At 33.9% G+C, this 24,476-nt stretch overlaps 1 protein-coding gene across 1 annotated transcript in view; it reads right to left on the reverse strand.

Annotated features, from left to right (window-relative positions):
* Positions 1–15,006: 15,006 nt before the first annotated feature.
* LOC136975654 (glycine receptor subunit alpha-2-like) overlaps positions 15,007–24,476 on the reverse strand; it is a 75,046-nt gene continuing 65,576 nt past the window's right edge. The window contains exons 3-10 of the mRNA XM_067270750.1: positions 24,245–24,294; positions 24,103–24,182; positions 23,125–23,192; positions 19,748–19,974; positions 16,649–16,731; positions 16,448–16,582; positions 16,045–16,382; positions 15,007–15,735 (exon numbers count right to left, since the gene is read on the reverse strand). Of these exons, the coding sequence (XP_067126851.1) occupies positions 15,571–15,735; positions 16,045–16,382; positions 16,448–16,582; positions 16,649–16,731; positions 19,748–19,974; positions 23,125–23,192; positions 24,103–24,182; positions 24,245–24,294 (1,146 nt within the window). The 3' untranslated portion in view covers positions 15,007–15,570. The remainder of the gene's footprint in view (positions 15,736–16,044; positions 16,383–16,447; positions 16,583–16,648; positions 16,732–19,747; positions 19,975–23,124; positions 23,193–24,102; positions 24,183–24,244; positions 24,295–24,476) is intronic.

Below are 24,476 nucleotides of genomic sequence, written 5' to 3' on the forward strand. Positions count from 1 at the left end.
TTAAGATCTCCGTTCGTTAAAGTTACGAAAGTTTTCAAAAGATCAAATTACGTACAGTCTATTAATTCAGTTTAAAAATCTAGACTGGGGAGAAAGGGAATCAGTGGTGTAGCGTAGTGGGGGCGGCAGGGGCGGTCCGCCCCGGGCGGCACTTTTAGGGGCGGCATTTTTTCACAATAAATAATAATAATATCTTGTAAAAATTTGAACCGTTTCATTTCATATTTTTGTCGCACCTACGATTCGGACCGATTGAAACGAGCACGGAATTTTTCATTACTTATTCTGTGACGAAACTGGGGAATCCCCTTTCTTTAAATGAATGTATAATAATGACATCTTGCTCATTGTAGCGACTGACAACACCGTCTGTACTGACTTGGAGGGATTCCCCGTATTTTATTTGCGGGGGGGGGCGAAATTTTAAGGGGCTGCGAAATTTTTCTCTGCCCCGGGTGGCTGACACCCACGCTACGCCACTAAAGCAAATAAAATGTAGTTACTTGTCTAAAAGGAAAAAAAAAACAAAAAAGAAAAAAAAATGTGTAAAAGTCGAAATGTAAACATTGACAACCTCCTAAAGACTGAGAAACTACTTTTATAAATAATAATAATAATAATAATTTAAAAGCTTGTGGAGAAAAAAACAGGAATGTCAGTTTACAAGTTGCGGACAAGGATCAATCGGGAGGAACACTTAATATAACACTCAAAAAAATTGATTGCTATGAGTAAACAAGATAAAATATGAACGACGAAGAGAGATGTTACGTTTGAATATAAATTTGTTTGTGTACTGTACATTTCCAAAATTGTTTTCTCGATTCTTCGATGAAGAAACAGAAAAAGAAAAAAAAAAAACGTAATATCTATTCTGCAGGCAGGTTCGATTGGTTATTTTCGAAAATCCGTGTATCTCGATATCAAGGCAGAAAATTTAGGACTACTTGTAAAATTAATCCTCGATAACTTCGTTTATTTTAGATCTAGTTTCGCGAACACTTTACGTAACCGATTGAAAGTAATTTAGATTGGAAGACCAGATCAAAAAAGATTCGATGGTACTCGCAGCAATAGACACAAGAAAATGATATGATACTGGAAAATTCGCTAAACATTCCATCAAAATTTGAAAGGAATTGACAAAGAGAACTAATGAAAACTACTAGGCTAAAATGCAAATTTCAAGATAGTATATCTATCTTTTGTTTATTCTGAACCGATAAAAAGGCATTGCGAATATATCATTATAAGTATCTTCTCAGAAATTAAATTAATCGTTTGAGTCTATAAGAGAACGTCTCGTTTCAACTTGAAAACTCTTTCGGCCGAGTTATTAGCGAGGTTGAGGCTGAAGTTTTAAACGCGAAAACGTGTACGTCGGACGTTCGGCACCGCTTTCCTGTAAGCCTAGAAGTTTGGCAATGGCGTTTGGAATGTCGAGGATGATTCCACTCACTTTCCAAACGCCATTGACAAACTTCTAGGCTTACAGGAAAGCGGCGCCGAACATCCTACGTACACGTTTTCGCGTTTAAAACTTCAGCCTCAACCTCGCTGTTGTTACGCACGGTGCGCGTATAGTTCCTCCGCTTATCAATATCAACATAATCAAAATGAAATTTCTTCTTCGGTAAATTCCAAAATTCTTATATTTGCGAGTTATCTAAAATAATAACACCACGCGTTAGTTCCCATTTCTGCGCCTATGACGTTTTTAAATATTTTATTAAATGCCTTCTTCATGTCCTATTCCTCATTATTCTTTATGAAAATCCCATTTTTCTTGTAATAAGCGCTATTTTTTCTTACATACGACTAAACACAAAAAACATCGCTCGCGCTCCTTAACGAAATCTTCATCATTCTTGATTCAATTTTCTTTTTCTAAATCTGCTTTCCTTTTGCCAAAATTATTACTTTCTATTTTCCTGTAAAATTTTCCTTAGTATCTGCGTTAATTTCATAAAATTAATTAATTCTGTAAAAAAATGAAAGTGTCTGCAGTGACAATAACGTAGAAAACGAACGGGGAAAAAGAGAAGACGACTCGACTACTTTCTTCAAAATTTCTATAGAAAGTGCAAATGCCAGAGGTAATATTTTGCAGAAAAAACAAGAATTAATTGAAGAGAATAAACAATAAAAACATTTCATTGTGTAGGATTTAAAACTAAATTTAAATGAAGAAAAGAATATAATGGATCCGGATGAAGAAAACACACGATAATGTTCCTTTATTTGTTTCTATATAACACGAAAAAAAATTATTTGTATGCGGGGCTATAAAATCCGGGAAACAATACGATAGTATATTTATTTTATAGAAGAGAAACCAATATTAACTTATCTTTATCTTCATTTACTTTAAAACCATATCCACAAGAACGAAAACAGAGTGGCAAAAATTATATAGGAAAAAGAAAACGACAATACTTTTATCGAGACGACACTCCCCCACAAACAAAGTACACTGTCCTAGATATAGTATTGTACAATGCAGAGGTATAAGAATTATATGTTTATATTGATTAGTATGTAATGCACAGGCTACGAATATACGAAGCTAACTTAATATAAAGTACCTATGATTACTCTAATATTGTAAATTTCCTTATAGCAGTTTACAAACATTATTAAAACGCCAAGTGGATCAATTCGATTAAATTATTATGCATTTTATTTATTAATTGTAAATTATAACAATTATCCGAACGAAAAATCTTCACGTGGACAAGCAGAGAAATATTTTTATATAAAAATGAAAAACGAGTGGAAGAAACTATAAAAAAGTGTAAGCCAGTCGGTTGTTATTTCTCTGGCATACGGGTCGTTTCGAACAGTCTTTTTAGTTGTACGAAACAAGAACTTTTTCGAATTTACCGATCATGCCCTCGGGCAGATGCAAGTTTTTCCAGTTCTCCGTCTACAAAGTTGCAAGTATGAGGATTACTCGAAACTGGAAAGTGTATACAAAACTAGCGAAGAAAACTTTACATTTCACGTTTGTTTCTTCACTTTATTCGGAGATAACAAGGGAGAAGCGCGCACCACTTTAGAAAATAAAATAAAAATGTGGAATTCCCATGGGAATGTAAAAATTCCGATCGAATTAGTCGACAAACAATTCATTGAAAGACGAGAAATAAAAGTGGACGGTTGTGGCATCTCCGGGGGCATCGGCGTCTTTGCCCGTCTTCAAAGGTAAGGAAATCTTCCGAGAAGAATAAAATTACGTACGAGTTCGAATTCTCCCGGCGTAAGACCGAGAAGATGCGCCGTTTGGCGGATGAGAGTTAATTACGTTATTGCTTTTAATTCGATTAATCCAATTTTCGTTATTTCCCCGCCGAAAACGCGATCTGCGGCGGAAAATTCGATTAACCTCTCCGTATCAATTAATGGCCGTGGTATAAGCCCATCCCTTCGACGAGGGATTTAGATGGGACGATCCTACGGGAGCCATTATTAGATTTTTCTACGATTGTATTTTTTCGATAACCGTAATTTGTTTTATGGCAAGCTTTAATAAATTTGCTTATTTAACGACAAATATTTTCATTTTTTAACGACTTTTTACCTAAGAACGGAGGTAATCTGCGAATTTATTTCCGCGACAGAATTAATTCCGTTAGCTTTTATAGAACCGAAATTCGTTTTCGTCCACGTAAAAGCCACACTAAAGCTGAAACCGGGGCGATGCAAGTTCTCGGATTAAATATAATTCGTTAAGGAGTCGTTACGGATTTAATAGTTATCATCCGGTGGCTAATTAAAAGTCGACAACCCGTAGAAATAATTAGAAATGCGGTCGCTTCCATATTATCCGGAAATTATTCTTAATCCATAGCTAATGTTAGAGACGTGGTGTACTGTAAGCCTACTCTCGACACTCGTACAACTTTCGTTACGTTTAAATAAATTCCGTAGTTAAAAACTACTCTATAAATATCTTATTTTACATGGTAACTTATAGCTTGCAAGCAATTGCCTGAAGTACAAAACTTGGTGCTATTTTAAAGAGATTTTAAATATACATTTCGCTTTAAATTATTATAGCACGTACAGGTACAAAACGGTTCGATTTTTTCCTTTCGTCCTCGGAACTCGACGAGGAGTTAACGGATAATGATGACGTAACAGAACTTTCTAAGATAAAATAACTAAAACAGACGAAGACAACGGATGCTAATAGAGAACATCTGTACGTAAACATTACCGTAATACATTGTTCACCAGGCGAATGAAAGACGAAAGACTGTAAATCGAAACCCGAGAACTAGTGAATAAGAGGTGATGACGGATGAAGGAGGCTGAAAAGTCTTCGTCACGTGTCGTCGTAATTTACGAGCTTGAAATAGAGACGTTCGGAAGTCGAACCTTTCTTTATAAATTTATCAGTCAAAATGCCAAAACACGATCTAATATCGGATGGTTCCGAGAAATAACTACGAGATCCGAAGTGACTCCGCCATGTATTACTCCAAACAATAAACTACTGACCATGTATAAGGTGCGCTTAGCTTGTTATGTTTTTCAATAGTTTTCTATATAATCAATGAATTTACAATCGAAAAAATGAAGTATATTAGTATACCCATCATCTAACAAAATGCCAAAAACACTTCTCTCAAGGAACTCAATATTTATTATAACGAATAGATTCTGCATCTGTATATCGTAGAAAAGTTTGTTAGGTAAAATTTCAAAATACATTAATTTGAAACAAGTACGCGTATAATTAGTCAATCTCGAGTAAATTACTTGCGAATAACGCAGTAATTTAGTGCTGTTTTAATGAACAAAACTGATAAAAGTAGATAGAAAATCCATCGATTGTATTTAAGTTTGTATCGAAACCATTGATCCAGTCTGGACGCCTGCAGCCAAAAACTCGAATCGCAATGAATGTGAATATGAATAGCGCTATAACGAGGTGAAATATATTATTCGTTTTCGAATCTTCTCTCTCTCTTCTCATTAAAACGTTAACGTGATTCGCACTTATTTGTGGAGAAAACGAAACGAATTTTAGAAGGAATCTAAGATTAAGAAACGAGGAAACAATTTATAATTTTTTTTAAACAACAAACTGTTATTTTTTAATTATTTTTTTGCGAAGAAAATCTCAGAAATTATAAATAAGTTGATTATCTTTTATATTTTAACAGCGATAAATACATTCTTTCGAGAGTTCTAAATTAAAAATTGCAATTTTCCTCCCGTTTGTATTAAACGTAAACAAAACAGAGGAGAAATTTAATTTCTTTGTTGGTTCTAATTATAATTTTTCTGAAATATCCGAAATTGCTATTTAGTTCTTTGTTTATTTTCTTACGTATTTTGAATTAAAAATTATAAATCTAATTCTCTAACTTTTTTCATTCATATTTTAGGATTACGCAGGATTTTTCTGAAACCTGTTTTCGAGTCGCACTTCTGGTTCGAACCTCTTCGAAAAATCTTAAATTTTGTATTAAAAATTTGTTTTTTAATACTAAAAAAACATAAATTTCTGATAATAACTTTGTTAAATCCTTTTATAACGATGGACTTTATATTAAGTGAACAATGGGAAATGAACGGAAACGTTCCAATTTCTTACACGGAGAAGATTTAATCTAAAGAATATCTACGAAAAAAATCGCTTTCAAATTCTAAATTGATAAAACTTAAATAAGATAATCCTTATTGAAAAGAAATAATTGAAAAGACTTTATTGTAATAAACTTAGCTCACTTTTGAGAAGATTTGATAGAAATCTAAAGAAAAATAAATAAATAAAAAAAACAATTCGAATTCAAAATAATTCGGAGGAAGAGAATAAGAGTGTTTTTAAATTAAGATAATTATAAATCATCGATGTATTGCGACAATTTATAACTAACAGATATACGAAACACAGTGAATATTTATTTTTCTTCATACGAGCGAGAACATTGGAAAATAGTTTTGTCAATGGAAGAACAAGTATTAATAATAAGTTTATGTTTCCGTTATGGTGCATAAACTTTTGTATTTATGTATCGTCAGCGGTACAAATTCACTATGGAATCAGCAATAATTTTGTGCAGGGTGGCCCAGTGGATAAAATCATCGAACACCGGTAGTTAGACGCGTGTTTCTCGTGTTTAAGGCCTAAATAGGGCAGGGTTTCCCATAGAAAGTCCTCCGGGAATCACAGGCATCCCCTTTGGACATATGGCCCACGCGTTGCTTTTCCTTATACCATCGACGTAATCCCGTCCTATTTCAGGAGGGCCTCAGATAGGCGTAAACTAGGGTATTTGTCGATGCTTATTCTCGAGCTTCAGCTAGTAGCCCGAAATCACTTCTAGATAGAACTACATCCCGTATTATATATGTAGTAGCGTGTGATGCAACTTTAATGCCGTGTAGAAGGGCCTGGTCAATGCTAGCAGGCGTGGACCCTCTTCGTATAATTAATAAGTTCTTAAATTACGAAAAGGTAGCCGAGGGTGGCGTAATTTAAAAGTATTTAAAACGATTATAGAAGATCAAATTATTGTTCCCCGCTGTCTCCTAATTCCCGAGAACATAACGGTTCTCCATATTCCATGGGATTAGTAATTATTCCATATTCTAGTAATTAAAAGTTAACCCATTAAAAAGTTGATATTCGCATTTTGAAATCTTAAATTTAATGGAGACGAAGCAATTTTCAATTAAGAGCGAGAAAATATTTTCGTTTGTCGCTACGAAAACTCCATAAAAACAAGAAAATATTTCACGAATTTGTTCCGATAGTGGTGTATTATAACCGTTAAAATTAGATTTGAAAATGTAGAAGCGAAGAAAATAATGTTTATTGTTATTTTCGAAACCAAAATTAATTAAAATTTCCCTAGTTATTAACGTATTACGTGCTATTTTTATTGTTGGTGGCCGGAGGCCGTATTACGATTATTATCGTCTCTGGCTGGGACGTAATACAATTAATAAGAGAAGAATTCGCTAATAAACTCGAAAGAAAACTTGTTATTGTTATTAATAATTAAAATAAGCGATAAAAAATATTAAAACAGATAAAATTTTATTTATTTTAACACTTAAGACAGTCTATATTACGTTAGTGTCTAAGAATATTATCTCGATGGACGACAGCCTACTCTTACTTGTTAGAGAAATATTCGCTTTACAACGGATAATTAGTCGTAAAGCGAAGATTTATTGTTGTATTTGCAATAAAACCTCTCATTCCAGTTCATGAAAATTTAATAAATTAATTTTGGGTTAATATAATTTTAGTAGCTAAAACTTTGACAAATCCAATAAAATTACAAATTCTTCGCTTCAATTGCTATATAATTCTAGGGGGAAAACACAAGGGCATGGCATCCACTTACGGCTTAACACAAAGAATGAATGCAGACATTCTTATATTATCAACATGCGGGTACTTAAAGAAAATATTGTAATAAAAATGCATAGAAAATTAGCCAATTTCCACTGTGATCTTAACAGTGGAACCATCGCCGGCGACTACATTTTAAGTGCGACTCGAAAAGAATGCATTCCGAGAAAGACAGACTCGTTTACAATTTTTGAAAGAAGGAACAAGAAATAATTTCAACAATTTCGGAATCCGGAATAAATAAAAACACATGATTGCAATTATTTACGAAGCGGGAATATTCTAAGTGTCTGGTGAAATTAACTTCTTTTCGTTTTAGACACTGAATTATTTGACATTGGAAAACTTGAACTTAAACCAGAAAAATTCGAACTCTTATAATTATGATCAAAGTTTAGTGTCGAGTGACAGAAATTTTCAGGAGGAAGTAAAGTATTTTCTAAAGAGCGAAGTAACAGAACTTTTACACGAAAAATTCTCTTACGTTCTTCGCCTTCTTCGTAGTAATTCAAAATGGAATGAACATGAAACGCAACTAACCGATTGTCATACTTCACTCTACAAGCGGGTAGTTCAGTTGTACTAATGGCTGTAGTAAGAGTTAAACTTCTCCTAGAACATAAAATAAAACTTACCAGTCGAGTGTTCTCTAACGATTTTGAAATAGTTTAATCGATAAAAAACGGAAGAAGGAAAGAATTTATCCGAATAATCGTCACGACGTTGGATTTAAATTGTCTCATTTTATCCGGAAACTCGACACCGCTCGAATAATGATTTCAAAGAGCCAAATTAACGTCGTTTTCGACTGCCGAAACAGCTATATAAAATATGGTTTATTTTATATAAATGCTCTTCATTCAATTATGATAATAGGAACGGCAGTTGTACACGAATGTAATTTGCATTACGCTCTTAAACGATGGCGATTAGTATGACAACAGGACTGTAGTGCCATTTCGTATTAAGTAGCAAATCTAGTTGTTTCTGCTTATTGATCTACGTTACGACAGAATCGAATGGAAATCTCCATACCAGAATTTATTAAGAAAGTCTCGTGCAAACAATCGCATCCTTCCGTTCACTTTCGGATAGATAAGGTAGATAAATGGATACGCGAAGTCTTCTTTAAGCGTTAAAATAAAGAATAATCAAATTTCTTGTAAGAATACTTTTCGTACACTGTCTTATTGTGTTGTTTCTAGCAAAGCAATCGTAACAGATAGTAATGTTAAGGAATAAGTATAAAATATAAGGAGACTTTCCCAATTTAACTCACATTTTGAAGCTTTTTTCTACGCAATTATTATGTCATAGTTCTGTATATTGTAATTTATCACACCGCGACAAGTTACGGTAGTAAAACTACTCCTGTTGCCATTCGTATCGTCACGAAATCTATCTTCCGTTTTATAGTAGATGGAGTGGAACACGTGGAGTTGAGATATTTCGATCATTCTGGTATCACAAAATGTTTAAATGACAGGAAAAATAGACACCGTACGCATCACTAAAAACCTATAACGTAGGCATAGGTCATAATTCAAATCTAAGCACCCAAACTTTGCCAGTCGTCAAAAGTTAGCGCATTAAACTCGACGTAATTCTATATTGGACATAAAACCGCGTATTATTACTTGAATGGGAAATATTGCGCCATTTAACAGCTAAAATATACAAGAACGTATCAAATTACAGACGTTACCTTTGTCCGGAATCGCGTGACATAAAGATGCTTCGTTGTAATAAGAGAAAAAAATTACGAACAATATACTTACAACGTCCAGTAGTACAGTACATACAGCGCGTCGGTTCAACAATGCACTTTTTTAAATATAAAAACAAAAACATTTCCGAAATTTTATAAATCATTCGACGTTAATAACTATCATCTTCACAAAATTTTCCCTCACATCCTCCTTTTATAAGTTTTGTTTTGACACGAAAATATTCCTCGTAACACTATTATTATTAGTGTTATTCGGTTGCACTATTTGTCGAATAAGTAATTTGCATTCAAATACGTTTATATTATGCAAATTAGACGGCGACTGTTTGTGTTATTACTACAAGATTATTCTGTTGTTCCGAAGTAATGCGATAAACTACAAAACTGTGTTATTTTATGTCGTATTTAACAAAAATTGAATATTATATATAACCCAAATACTTAGAAATTGTTAGAAATAAAGTTTTAAAAATGCTCAACTTGTAACGTTTATTATTACACTCTTAAATGTATATGTTTATTATTAAAATCTGCGTCGAGAAAATGTATTGGAGATAGTAACGGCTTAAAAGGCCACCTGTAATAAACAGACAAGAACCAGAATGGAGATCCAGATCTCGAATTACAAGCGAAGGAATATCTTCTTTCGACGCTCCTTCTGTAGTTCTCTCCTCGTTCAAATTCACGGGGAGTTCTTGTCTGAGTTTTTGCTAGTCACACGAGAATTAGCTGATTATTGGGTCAATCCCTTTTGTTCTCGGATACGTTCTGTTCCCGGGAACAAAAGAGATTGACTTTTCTGACTTGGCTTGAAAGGAATTGCCAATTAATCATTTGAGTTGGCAGCAGGTTTCCATCTTCATTTAAGGTAGTCATAATATCATCTAGCTAATACGCCACTCTAGGACTGAGGTCTCCATCTTAAATCTAAAGAATTTCATACAGAAGACAAAAGACATTTTCCAGATCTTTCGTCTTCCGTAAAAAATTTAGACGCTCCTTTTATAAGTAGAAAATTTAATTGATAAATTTTCTATTTATAAAAATTTCTCAACAAGATAAATAGTTTAGAAATATTTTTTTTTTTTAGCAGAAGTAATTATATTTTTAATTGAACTTTCTTATTGTTGCTTGTTCGTCAGATGAAATATTTTTCGTTGTTTTTTCATCTTCAAACAGAATTTAAACTATTTCTGTAAAATGAACACATTTTTTATTAATTAGCAAAATAAATTATATTTAAAGAGATTTTTATCTCATAAAATTAATTATTTTGACGATTGCAAATTGCTTTACTCGAAATTAATCATTCATCAGTTTCTTCTTTCAACTTTTGCGAGAAGTTTATTTATTCATAATACTGAAATAAATATCGGGTTATTTATTTCTTATTCATATTTATAACTCATAAACTCATAAATGTTGAATAATTTATAAATAATTTAATCACGGATGTTTTGTATAAATTGTTTGCTGAAAAATATATTTAAACGTCACTTCGCAGATGCGAAGTTTGTTTTTAAATACAGATAAAGTGTACAAAAATTAACTACACATTGAAACTATTACATTTAAACACATCTCACCTTTAAAGAGATAAGGAATTATATTTTATTCCAGAAATTCATAAAATTACGTAGCCTTTAAGGGCGCTTAAAATAAAAATTATTGTGTAGCATGCGTGTTTAGTTCGAATTAAATCCTTTCGGGCAGTTCAAATAAAAGAAAATGCTAGTATTTTTTTGGATTTTCTAGTGACACATAACATCTAGTGGCACCCATCAAAGATGCTCGTTGTCACGTGTATAAACGATGTGACGTGGAAGAAAAAAGATTCAGTCCAGAACCATTGTTCTAAGATGATGGCGAATAAAAATAAGGAAGCCATTTTAACTTAGAAATATTAAGAATGTGTCGAGGCGAGAAGATAAAGTGGAATATTACACAATTCATTACGGTGTATGTAATCGTGCGACTAAGACAAATTATTCGTTCCGAAGAAACTGCTCTTACAAGTTAGTAGCACGATGATGTAATGGAGAACGACACGGAAGAAGTAACGGAGCATAAAGCTAATATCAAGGACGGAAAATTACGGTACAGAATTAATAATAGAAAATTAATGACGATTAAAGGAACGAAACGAGTAAAAATTGATGAAATCTAAGGTCGAGGCGTCCTTTCAGATTCAGAATGCACGAATTGGTAAAAGAACAAAACTTTCCTTCAAAAATAAAAAATAAAAAAATAAAAGTTTTCTACATCAGACGGACGAGAGCTTCGTGTTTTTATTTAAAAATTACAAATACATATACAAATTTACATATAGAAATCAAAGTATACTTCGACGTAGGCGAAGTATACTTTGATCCAGAAAGTCGTTTATAGTGTAATTCTGTATACCGTATGTTACATTTCCGATGTTTAGCCGAATAAATTAGTTATAGAATATATTTGTCAAAACTCTACTTGGAGTCTATTTACGTTTAATAACAAAAGAAGTTAAATATTTATTCAATTGTGCGGCATCTTTCCTCTTTGTCTACGCATTATACATTCTGATTTATTCGTATTTTTCTTTTTGTTTGTATAGGATAATAAATAGGAATGTTTTAAACATTTATTATTCGATATTAAAGTAAACAAATTTCATCGTTTCACCTTATCTCCAACATAAAATTTTGCAGAAACGAAGAAAATACTTCTAAAACCATTTTTCTACGTCACGATTTATCCAATTATACACTTGATAGCGTACGATTTGATGTCAGTTTTTTTTTCTAATAAGAAAATATAAAAACGACGTCAAATTGATGTAAGTGTGTATACTATTGTGAGTAAATTAATATAAGAGCGAAGTATTAAGATCGACAGATCTCTCATACAGTATGATGCGTGGTAGCTACAAAACAATATTTTGTTTTACTTGTTAGTAAATTTATGGATTATTACTATTTTCACTGTTTTTATCTTTTTTCGTTCCATTTCTTACAAAGGTTATCTTTTATTTGGAAGGATTATCCATTCCACATTCAGCTATTTATACTTTTGACACGTAGCATTTGTACTATTCACCGGCCAATCTATAGTGCTTTTACTTATTATGAAATCTTTTACGTGGATGATGCGACGTAAGGGATATTTTTCATCCTAATACGATACGATATACTCATTTTAAACTAAGAAATATTGAAAATTCTTAACTCGAAATTCTCTCAACCTCTTGCAATTTGGAAATGTGACTAACACCCAAACGCGGGAGTTTCTGTAGATCCTCGATAAAACAACAAAGTCACGGAACAGTAAATAGTGCATTTTCACGTGTCTTTGCACTTCATCATTCTCACGGTTGGCTATTCTCACAATCCAGAAAATGAGCTGGACGGCAAATATTCTCTCAATTAAGTAATTTCCTTTAATCGAAGTTGAACAAAACTTTGTCGGATCCGTTAAATCCTCGTTTATCATTTATAGTTTCTAAAAATATTACCCAAACAATGTTATGAGTTTGCGAACTTGGCGAATACATCATCGTAATGCATCCTTCTCTTTATTATTCATTTTCTAAAAAAATAAAATTTGTACTTTGAATTTTGAGTGAGAAATCATTCATTATTGTTTTCTACCGAAATTTTTACTCGTTAACGACTGGAATGACGAAAACTACTTCCGACGGAGTGCATCAACAGAGGGAACGTTACAAAATAATTAATATTTTGTAATTTATTATCCTGGAACTAATGAAAGAGTACATTATTAAAAAGAATTTTTGCTTAAATTTATATTGAAAGAAAAATAATTATCATCTTACAATCTGCCGTAAATTTATGAACCAAAAGCAGGAAAATTTTTCGTTCAAAATTAGCAATCCTTTGTTCGCAAATTAAAAGAGAGCAGCTCATATAACGATTTTAAAACTTAGTAATATTGAGAAGTGACAAACAGAGTCATTACGTCATACAATTACGATACAATTAGGCGTTTTTTCCTAGCAACAAGAACGAAAGAAAATGAACTTTCTAGTAAAATTATTCAGAGCAACTTCCATATTCAATTTCCAGAGAGGGAGGCGAAGAAATAGTGAAAGATATAGATAAAGTGACAGAGAGTGTAATTTTGCATTTGTCTGCGTATTAGAATTTTTACGATTTGTCACCGAAAATACCGACAAACGAATGTTTGGTCACCCTTTATAACGCCGATAAAAGTATTTTTATTCAAATCTGTTTTATTCACTCGATTTATCGTCCTTAGGCACGACGCATAAAATACTTTTTTCGCCGATTTCAAATCCAAGCTCTTATTTACAAATGCAGATTTTTGTCGATTAAAACGTTACTTTTACTTCTAGAATTTACAAGTAAAAGTAACGTTAGAAACTGCAAGAAGAAGAAGAGGAAGAAAGCTTTTCACTTCAAATATTTACCTTTCTGCAACGATTCATTTTGATAATTCTGTCCTTCAACAAGTCGAATAAAGTTCTTTATTTACCATAATCTTTCTTTTCGTTTTTCTCCTTCGATATTAAACTTCTAATTAAAGTAAGCTACAATACTTTTAATATATTATGATTAATGAATACAAACAACTTAGATCCATTCGCAAAATATTAGATGTGGGTAAAGAGCAACTTAATAGAAAATACTTGCTGCAGAAGTCTTTCAAATATGAACCACAAAATGATGTTCGGTTCTTACCTTTAGAGTCTTTGAATACAACACTTTTTAGTTATAACCTCTTCTTTTTAATCATAATAGAATAAGGAGAATTCGTTATTTGAAACTAGTAAGGCTCGAGTAACAATTCTGTAAGCACTACAAGGTAATTTGCTAGGAAATATCGCCTAAATAGTTTGAATAAATCGGCTTTTCTTCACTTGCAGGGGATAAAGGACATATTTTGTAAAAAACATTTTTCGGTTTTCGGAAACTATTATCTCACCTTTATTGACATGTAACGGGCATTATCAATCATACAAAAGCATGGCCGATAATGTTCATTCTTTCAGAAATGATGAGCATTACCATCACGGTGATCATCATACGCCCACGGTCTGATGAAAGTTAGTATGTAGATACTGTAATTACTTTGTACAAACTGCATTGGCCAACTGTTGAGTTTAAAGATTTTCCAGTATCCTCAAGAACGATTGAAGATCTTCAATCGTTCTTGAAAATACTCGAAGATCTTTAAACTCTTCCGCAAATTAACTTAATATAGAACATAATCGTTAGAACACAATCTATTCTTATTTAAAGTTATATTCATTACAAGAATATCAATTCGCCCGATAACACGGTAGCTATAGAAGAGTTGTTTGACCCTAACATAGAATAAGGTGTAGCGTAATGTATTTCAGTTTTGTATTGTCTAAACTTGCAAAAATAAAATAAAATTTATTTTCTGTTTATGTATAACAAACGAAATTGGAAATTTTTGATAGAAAATAGTTTTTTTTAAAATTTATTTATGTCGACACAAAAATAAATCGTTTCCATGGCGCTTCAATTTAAAATTCTTTTAAATTTATTGCAAGGCAGTTATTACGAAATTTATGCGAAGTTTCATCTCATCTCTAGATTCTGAAATAGAATTCCAGAATAGAAAGCGGAACGAGTAATTCGGATTGCGATGAATATAAAACGGAGTGTATTAAACGACACCCCAATTCTTGAGTAGCCTATACCAAAACTTATTATTATGCAAAAATTAGGTTCCCTTCTCAAAAATAAGTCTCATAAATAGGAAAGTTTTTAATTCCTCTCAAACATAATATTTAAACGTGTGGTTCGATTCTTCCAAATTCTCTTCATTAATATCGAAATTGCACGGCAAGAAGATTGATTTAGAGTAAAGCGCAAGGCAAAACGTCACGAAATAGAAAGAAGCTCTCGGACAAAAGTTTCGGAAAAAAGATTTTATTTGTCAACAGAGAATAAATTATTTGGCTTTTAGAGAATCGTCGATAAAAATCGGAAAACGTTAGCGTTAGACGAAGGCAGAAAGTCAGACGAAGAGGCGAATGGCAACAATAAACACCAGCAATCTCTACACTACTAACGAGGAAGTTACGGACCGCTTTTAGCAGCCGATCAAAGATAATTTACAGTGTCTCTATCGATATTTTCGGTCCTCTTTATGACCGGAGAATGAAGTTTTCGGGAAGAGAAGTGAAAGATTAATAGCAAAATACATTTGTACGGCGGGTGGGAGGGGTCGATTCCCCCTCTTTGCCACCGGAAGACGCCAACGTCGTGTCGTCGGTTCGATTCTAGACACGTTTATTGTAGGAACGGCCGGAACCATTGGTCGGCCCGAAGAAGGATAGAACAAATCTTAATAGCACCTTTCCGAAGGTACGACCCAAGTACTGTACTTCGGGCCTCGGACGAAGAACCCGACCCGTCGAGTCGTGAGATTTTCGAAAATCGAAGGTCCGAACCCCGTCCGGTGTTTCGGATGAGTTCTAAACGGTGTTGAGGTAGACGGACCAGTAGATGACGTTGAAGATTAGGAAGGTGGCGGGAAAAGCCACGCGCGACACCTTGTCTATGAGCAGAGCTGTCCTCTGGTTTCGGTTGTCGTTCGACAGCCTCCTGTCTGGCTTTATTCCATTGGGAATTCGAGATTGCTATAAGAAACAATAGATGAAAAGAAATTAAAAGTTTCCATACGTTAACAATTAAATCGATTATAATCTCGTTAATTCAAAAAATAGAGAATGTCGTAATAAATGTCTAAAACTGGATAAATTTACTTGAATTTTCGGTTCTTCGAATGCGGTAACCTAAATAAATTGCTCCGAACGATGATGACCACGAGGAAGAGATACACCTCAACCGATAAATTACCATGCTTAACAGAAATTCTCCATCACAAGAATAAAAGCTAAATTGATTTATTTAATTGAATGTAGTTTTCGTAGATAAAAGACACTCACCATGTCTTGTATTTGCACGTGCTTATCGTTAAGAATGTTGATCAGCGCGTACTCCATGAGGGCGGAGAAGATGAAGACCGTGCAGGACGACATAAAAATATCGATGGCCTTGATATAAGATACGGGAGGCAAAGACTTTTGGGATTGGGCGTGTTGAGTGGAGAGAGTCAACAGACTGGTTACGCACAGAGTGATGCGGGCGGGGACGGCGTCCGGTTTGATCCAGAAGGATATCCAGGACATAATGACTATGAGACAAGTGGGAATGTACGTGTGGAAGAGGTAATAGCCCAGGCGACGTTTCAGAGTAAAGGTCACTTCGATACAGGTGAAATTCCCTGTAGAGAATCCCAAAGGATTTAGAAGAGAGTAACGAAGACGGACACGCGGAAGCAAAAGTTACCGGTGGAATAGACTTGGGTGCAGTATCCCAGAGAAGAATCTACCAGGTAGTGCTGAGGCAGTTCGATGAATTCGTCTACCACCAGCGGAGATTCCAGCTCCCAGTCGAATATCAAGTCGTCGGTAGTATATGAAACTATAAGGAGTGAATAGATCCTTTATTATTTTGACGACGTCGGTTATCGTCAGAGAAGATACTCACTGCTTTCGATCTTCATAGAACAAGTTTGAGTGTCGTGAGGATAGGATTCGAACTTCATAGCGCACGAGAGCAGCAGAGTCAGTCTGAAACGATAAACCAAACGAATTTACGAACTAAAAGTCGTAAAGTTAATGTATTGTTTATTTCTAATAAGTTAAGTCAATGGTCGCGTCACAAGTTTTTTATTTTTGCACATGCTTCAGATATTGTCTCGAGATCAGCAGGAATATTGTTTTTTAATCTTCGTTTATATTATTCCAAGATAGAAAGAAAACGGATGAAAAATAAATAAATCGGTTAAGTAAATCTTTGAATAAGAGTCCAAGAAAAGACAGTAGTTTTTATACATAATATTGGATAACGTGCAGAATAACTCTCAATATTAGAGGGTATGAATCATCGGATTTCAAGCAACTGTATTTCCAGCAATAATTCAGATTTAACAGTAAGCAATACGTTAAAAGAACTAGAAAATGTCCAAGTTTGTGTTATGGAACTACAAATGTTCTATGTTTGTACCCTTGGCAACAGAACACGTGTCCAAGCGGTAGTCCAGTTCGCCCCATGCGTTTTTTCCCTCGATGACCATCCAGGAAAACACCATTATCAACATCTGGGAAACCAGACGTTGATAATGATGATTCACATAAGTCGTACCTCGTCATAAAAATTCATAGATGTGAGGTCCGGAGAACCAGGAGGCATCTATACGGCACTACTGCAACGCCCAACCCAGCAGCATGAGAGTTCTGCGTTTGTACATCGATGGTCCTCGTCGTTCTGCTGGAAGACATCGGAAATGCCTTCTATCAAAGTTGCGGCTATGCCTTCTGCATAGCCGCAATTTTGATAGTGGAGTTCGTGCTGACACGAAGCACTGAAGGAAATCTATACACGTCTTTCAAATTTGGAGAGTTTCTTTATCGCTTCGTGTCTGGCCTCGACGACCCGGCTCGATACTCTGGAAGTTATAGGACTAAAACCCGATGATTCATTTGTAATAACCCTGTATACTAGTAGATAATTTTAAGATCTATTGACGTCATCGTGGCTGCGGTGACTTCATTTTGGCTATAATAATAATAATAAAAATTGGGTGGGAGAATAAGAGAATTTACGAAAAGTCATTTCGCCGAAGAAATGCTCCCACACGTAGACCATTGTTAATATTTTGGTTTACTTAGAAATGGAATGAAGTTTGAAGAATTGTAATTTTTTTTTTTTTTTTTTTTTACTTTTATAACATAACTTTACAAATTTGGTGCTCTATTAAAATTGTTTCTTGTTATTCTCTAACTTACGAGTGGTTTCAGTCTCATTTTTCATTTCGGATTTCTAGCAAAAATAATTTCATTTTCGTTCTTATTTACATTTCGATATTTCTTTCTTTGGATTTATTTCCACCCCGTGGGCACTAAAAGGGTCTTTCGTAAGACCTGTGAGTGGTGAAAGACAAGGCCCGAATATCCGACATTCCTGGGGAGTTGCTGGATTGGATCGAACCCGGGTCCCCAGTGGAAAAGGCCGAAGCCTAAATCGCCCGGTCCATCCGACCGTCCAATTGCTAATATATAAAATCTGGAAACGTAGAAAAATAACCGAATATAGCATAAACTGAAAAAAAGCAATTCTGTGGATAAGAGAAGTCGTTTCGTGGAGGTTTTAAGGAGATATTGCGTGCGATCTTACGAAGCATGTTGTAAGTTGCCAAAAGAAGTTTTACGAATCCTATGAATCGTGTAATATAGATATTCCCTGTATTACACAAAAGTATCTCTGTAGAATGTACTGTACGACCCATATGGAATTTTCCCAAGTGGAGTTTTTCCATGGTTGTTGGAAAAAGCTTATGGAAGTTTCCATGCTTTTAATTCCTAGGGATAAAAATCATGTAGAGCTTTAAAAATTAAACTCGTGTCTTCCTAAATGCTTGTTCGAAATTCAAAACTAACTTTTCGACATTTGTCATATTTCCATAAATCTCATTGAATCAATCTACTTCAAAATTGTTCCTCATCATTTACTGAAGAAATCGAATCTCATACATTTCTTTAGCTGTATTTAGAAATTTCGAAAAAACAACGGACGTGAGAATTGAATTCCTAACCAAAATGTGTTCGAGATACCAGAGAGGCAAACTTACAGACGTTTATCTACTAGAAATTTTAAGAAAGTTTAATAATTACCGATACGTAAAAGTCATGTAGCCTCCGTGCCACGACGACGACTTTTCTGGGGTGAATTATCAGACAGGGTCCGAATTAGGTTAAGAAGGGACTCCACATCGCCCTGAAACGGTAAAAAAAAAAAAAAATACAAAAATTTTTTTTAATCGTTTCTTATCGATGTTTTCCTTAAAATCCAATCGCGAGATCACAATTTTAAATATTCAAGCATCTCCGTAACTGATTTAGTTAGAAAAAAATATCTAACATATAAGCTGTCTCAAATGAATGTCTATACAAAGGGGTAACAAAAATTGTCAACGTGTAAAAAACGTATGTGAGACTTTGCAACACACCAGATTTTATTTATCCGTCTTTTAAATAAAGTATCAAGACTATACCAAGATGATGATGCATTTAGAAAAAGATACTACACATTTCATTGAATATTGAGCATAAAAAAACTACTTTTACTTCCTTTTCGTTTGAATTCATCAAGTTACGCCCTCTAAAACAAGAACGGGAGGAATTGACTGGTTTGGTAATCGAATCCGGACCCTCCTGATAGAAGAGCAACATTCACTATTTAGGGAATTGTGAATAATTGGAGTTTCGCACGTTTCAAACAGGATCGAATTACATTTTAAGACCCGAGAAATCTTAAATAATGTTTATGATAACAATTAAGTTTAGAAACTGGAAAAATTTCCGAAATTATTAAGTCGCTAACTTTTTAATAGTCAAAATATGAGAGGCACGTAATATATTATTACGAAAATGAATTTTCAGATCGAAGTGAATTTTCTACTGGCAATTGCCAAACGAGACTTAAATCTAGGATTTGCATCGACTTATTTTTGTCGTCGAGTTCATTTCCGGGCAATGTCGATTTCGAAGCTTAAATTAAATCAAATAGTAAAGAAAGAATACTTACTTGACCATATAGAGAATGGAGTTGTCACTATAGAGCCAAATGTAATGATTGGGAATAGTCATCTCTTGGAAGACGACGCTCTTGGCATTCTTGAAAAACGAATCGGGTCTCCACATTCTCGACAACCAACTGACTGGCAACAGACGGTACTTGGCCGTGGAATTGTTAGGCAGGCGAAGACGATGATCCTTCCAACTCTGCGACATAAAAATGTCCGCCACGTACGTCTGTTAGGATTTGTACGCCTATTAATATACGCCATCGTTTATAAAAGTTCTGTAGCAGACCTCGCCTCTTAATTGTAGTTTTTAAAGTCTTCGTTCTATTCGAGAACACCTCGAATATTCTGAAAATTGTATGCAAGAGTTTTTACCCTAACAGAGATAAATTGTCATATTAAGTTCGGAAGACGAAGAGAAACGGAGCGATCTTCTTCATCAGTTTTATGGATGGCGAGCGAATGGAAAGTAGAAGCACAAATTGGAAGTATCTTTTGCAATTACGATGTTTTTTAGAAATACAAGCATTTGAAAATTATATTATCACGTATCTAAGTAAGTTTTTAAAAGTAATATCAGTCCGAGAAAGTTTTTTCGGTGCATCCGTACCTGGAATCATCTAAGTAGGGCGAATCCTTAAAGTTCATACTTTAAACGTTAGTATTAATGTAGACAAAAATAAAAGAGAAACTTTTAATATAATTTAAAGCCAGAGCATACAGTCCGTTTCCTTATCGACCTAGACTACACATCGACATAATGAATGTGTACAGTCCCTTCCAAAAAAACTTTTCATTATCAGAATTAGCCTGATTTCTTTACAACGCGCTAAAACAGTTCATTTGCTCATTTCTATTATCGTAGACTCAATTATATAGTGACAATAATCATTGACTTGTGACGCGAGCGTATACCATACTACATATTCTTCGTTGTTGTTCACGTCACAAGTGAATTCCGATACAATACTGGGAAGAATTTGAGCATACTATGTACAAAAATTCTATTAAACAATTACGCTTTTCAGCCTTACTTTCGTAGTAATAATTTGAAATTCGAGAAAATCCGGATAATATCTCGTTTCAAGGGATCATAAAAATAGCATCTGGGGAATAAAATATATCGAGAAACCTTTAATCCGTTGTACCGCAAAAATAACGGAAATAGCTTTTTAAATTGTACGCAACGATAAGAAGGTAGAGAAGAAATTTCTTCCTAACAGTAGGAAGTACTGTACCTCTTTCTGTTCCTTCCAATCGTTTCGAGAGTAGGCCCTTGAAACAAATATAGAAAAGTTTAAAAATACAGAAATAAAATACGAAAAATAGTAGCGATAATATACTTCATAACTGTATAGAAACTTGCCAAATGAAGTCGATTGTAGGAGGCGAGACGTTCAATTTAGAAAGCGAGTTAGAAGTTTCAGAAAGAGTAAATATAAAATTACAGTAATTGGCGATAAGAAAAAAAATGAGAAATGTGAGTAAACCAATTAAAGGGGCTCTTACTCTGAAGGTAAACAAAGCACAGTTTTTATTATTATTATTTTGTCGCAAATCATAGGAACTTTGGAAGCGTTATTTAACTTAAAATATTTTTTGAATCGATAGAAAAGTTATTAACAATTTGAAAGTTTGACAGGATTAATTATTTTATTAGAATTTTTATGCGCCATAAAACTTAAACCATTGAATTCAGAAGAATGGCAAAATTAATTTAAAAAATCAGTTGGATTTTCATATAACACGTCGAGACAATACTCGGTGTTATCTTTATTCCTTTGTATCTATGATTCCCCGCCGTTTAAGAGTTATGTAAGTCTTTGTTGGAACCGACTGTACACAATACGAATAACGCGTAGACAAAATATTAAATAATTACATTCGAAGTAACAGAGAACCTTAGTTATTTTTATTATTATACGAAATATAATATAATTTTGGGCGCAACGTGGAGTAAAATACGAAAAATTCCGTTTATAACTACGTGGGATGCGGAAAATACTGTTTCATTTTAAACTAGTAGCGCTGAAAGAGGTCGACAGCCCATTGTTATCAGTTATAATATTTAACTGACAAAATAAACTATGCTTCAAAATTTGCATGTAGAAGGGATGCATATAGAGAAGAGATATAACTATCGGGAGACGACGTAACCAAATTGTTTTCTTCTACGAAAGAAAGTTTAAAAAGCGCATCATTAGAAAACAATATAATACATCATTCGGGTACAATAGATTTAAATCGGGAATTTTCAATACGAGTGATGGATGGGTCGAATCTTTCGAAGACGAGAAAATACAACCATTAAGTACGGAAGGTATTCACATTAGTAAAAGTAGTTCGAGGGAGAATGATAAATGGCGGAAGTACGGAAAACCAAAGGCACGAAATAATTGGATTTTGAACGTACAGACGTTTTCTTATCTGAAAACTCGATTGATAAAATCCTGTTAAGCGGAAACTGGCAAACCTCAAACGATCGCGTGCGAAGATTCTGGTTTGAAAAATCTTTTACAATTGAAAAAGCATTTCATTTGCAAAAGTGTTGACGAATAATCTCTTAATAAACACTTCGGTCCATAAACATTCGAACTATGTAAATATTTATAAAAATAATGTTTAAATATGCGTGGATAGCTTACAGAAAATTACTGGAAGCACCGGTATTTTCGCTGTTAGGCTAAGTGTGCTGCGGTGTTACGAAAAGAAATAAGATCCGTATATACAAATGAAACAAAACTGTTAATATAAAAATTACAAAGTACGTACGCAACTTTCTACTGGCATAAACAAGGTTATACCTATACATAATTTTAAAAGCATATATACAGGCTATTATTACATAATAAAAAAGACTGACAGAAGAACGCAAGAGAAGCAGAATATTGTCTCATTGCAACATTACTTTTAATTAATAGACGAAAATACAATTAATTCGATTGGATAATTACTCTCAAATACGGCAAAAACGCTTATTACTTATATAATGTCTTAGTTCTTTTATATTTTTTCTAATTTTAAAAATTCGGTGACTTTAAATCAAATCGTAGGAAATATTTTTTGATGTCAGATATCATCGAGAGATCTCGCTATATATCATTCTAATTTAATACTGAATAATGTTTCTCCTAATAAATATAAAATATTGTATTTTCAGTGTATTATATTTCCCTTCTCACAGGGTCATACATCACCGATAGATATCATCGACACTTGTAGTGTTCTGGAAAATTACATAAAATCATATATTTTAGCTATAAATCGTTCTCTTCCCAGGAAAAGATGAAAAATCGCCCGGTCCGATAACTCTTACTCGAAAGAAGGCGAGATCTGACAATGAAAAAAGTAAAACGAAAAAATAAAATAGAGGACTTACCATGGATCCTTCGTCGATGGAGTCCAGGCTGAGAACGGTGACGTGGAACCTGACCACAGTAGCCTTTCCTACGAGAGAAATGACACTCTATTGGTAATCAAGTTGGTTCCTTAATTAAAGGAAGACGGTTTGTTGCCATCATAAATCTCCCCCCCGCATACTGTTTCTTCCTCTTCTTTTTCTTATACTTTTCGACCCAAAAAGAGTGGTAAGAAAATCTTGTCTCGACCGAGAAATGCCTACACCTATCTATTCTTCGTTTCTTTTATTATATAAATGATATAATTTTTATTTGTTGAGAAGAGTAGAATAAATTGTAAGCGCATTTTAAAGATTTTATATTGGTTCCATTTGATTGAGGGAGCAGAAACAATTGGATACGAGTTTACAAAGTAAGAACGTAGTGATACGGGAATATAAATTGTGACCAGATGTGTTTCGTCGTAATATGTTTTATTTGAAGAATCATCTCGATGAAAAATGGGTGCAACGTCCTCATTAAATGTACCGCGAATATTGCGCAGCTCGTATTTTACATCCACGAAATGCGTTTAAATTAACTAAATAAGAATAATTACGCGCATCTTAAGTAATTTTATTTTTCGAGACGTCAAAAATATGATTGAGAATGAACATATCGACTCGCTTTAACTTACAATTACGAAGTCGAAAAAGTTCGCAATCGATACACACGCTTCGCAAAACTCGTCCCTTAACTACAGAAATCGAATTATCTGTTAATTCGTCACTGTATAGTATCCTAGAACGGATTAGAAATCAGTAGTTTGCAGGATGAGCATTCGGGCGTTATCCCAAAGTAATCTTGAAGTAACTATTCTTATATTGTCGCGCGACCATCAATCGTTAAAGATGTTACTTTTAATTGCCTTCATTAACAACAGATTAATATATCTATTCGTTTTCATTATCGTATGCATGTTTTATCAATCCTTATAAGAAAGAGAAAGGGGAACTCACCGTCTTCTTTGGGAGGCTGCAGGTTATCGTAGGAGGCGGGATCGTCGGGGAGGATGCTTTCGAATTCCAAGCCCTCCTGACTGAAAACAGCTAAAAGTTAGAGGGACAGGTGAAAAATCATATTTAGTGGCGTGTGGCTCACCTGCTCAGTCCTATCCACGTCAGCCACAGCACCAACCAGCCGGATGGCATCTGCAATACAGGAAAAAAATGAAAAGAACTTTTGGTGACGTCGAAGGAATTCTCAATGATTCACAATATTGAGGCTATATCAATGATAAAAAAAGACAGTATGAAAAAAGGAAACTAACCAAATTCTGAGAACGGGTTGTTTTAATAACTATAAATATTGAAGGGATAATAAAAACTGAGTA

Source organism: Centruroides vittatus, unplaced genomic scaffold (genome assembly GCF_030686945.1).
Source record: "Centruroides vittatus isolate TY-2023 unplaced genomic scaffold, ASM3068694v2 contig_377, whole genome shotgun sequence".
Classification (NCBI taxonomy): domain Eukaryota; kingdom Metazoa; phylum Arthropoda; class Arachnida; order Scorpiones; family Buthidae; genus Centruroides; species Centruroides vittatus.